Below are 756 nucleotides of genomic sequence, written 5' to 3'. Positions count from 1 at the left end.
CGATGGGGGTCTCGTGGGGAGCCGTGCCCTGCAGGCTCCTCTTCACCTGCCGTGGGGACAGCGTGGGCTCCCGCTGAGAGGGGCACGGAGCCCCTGCCACCCCGCACCATCCCATGCACGTCCCATGTGTCCCCGTGCCTCCCTGTGTCCCCGCAAATTCCTCAGTGCCACGTGCCCGGTGTTCCACCTGTGGCTGCTGCCCCAAGTGTCCCCGTGTCCCACACATCCCCATTCCCGATGCTCCCAGTGCCACTCGTGTCCCTTGCCCTGTCCCTCCCTGTGCCCCGTGCTCCCCATGCCCTGCTCACCTCCTCCACTCTGCTGAAGACCCGGAGCAGGTTCTCAGCCAGGGCTCCCCTCACCTCCTGCTCCGTCCAGTTCTTCGCCAGCAGCTCGGCCACCAGCATGGGATACTTGGAGACGTCCTCCAGGCCGGTGGGGACCCTGTGCCACCCCACAGCTCACAGCAGGGCCACCCCCAGCACCCCCAGCTGCCCACACAGCGTGCAGGAGGAGACACCCCCACCCCTCAGGATGTCCCCATGGTGGGGACACGCTGTCCCACCCCATCCCATCCCATCCCACACCATCACCCCCTTTACGCCGTGACCCCGTCGTAGTCCCCCCCGAAGCCGACAGCCTGGGCACCAGCCACCTTCTTCACGTGGTCCATGTGGTCTGTGGGGGGACACGGGGGTGAGCAGGGTGGGGGGGGGACACTGCCACCCCCAGCCACCTGGGCACCCCCCCACCTGC

General features: G+C 68.4%; 1 protein-coding gene across 1 annotated transcript in view; it reads right to left on the bottom strand.

Moving 5' to 3' along the window:
• Position 1: 1 nt before the first annotated feature.
• DPEP1 (dipeptidase 1) overlaps positions 2–756 on the bottom strand; it is a gene marked incomplete at its 3' end in the record, with an annotated part of 5,613 nt that continues 4,858 nt past the window's right edge. Inside the window, exons 8-9 of the mRNA XM_031060129.1 lie at positions 309–444; positions 2–46 (exon numbers count right to left, since the gene is read on the bottom strand). Of these exons, the coding sequence (XP_030915989.1) occupies positions 2–46; positions 309–444 (181 nt within the window). The remainder of the gene's footprint in view (positions 47–308; positions 445–756) is intronic.

Source organism: Geospiza fortis, unplaced genomic scaffold, assembly GCF_000277835.1.
Source record: "Geospiza fortis unplaced genomic scaffold, GeoFor_1.0 scaffold102, whole genome shotgun sequence".
Classification (NCBI taxonomy): Eukaryota; Metazoa; Chordata; class Aves; order Passeriformes; family Thraupidae; genus Geospiza; species Geospiza fortis.
This window is presented reverse-complemented; position numbering and strand designations above follow the sequence as displayed.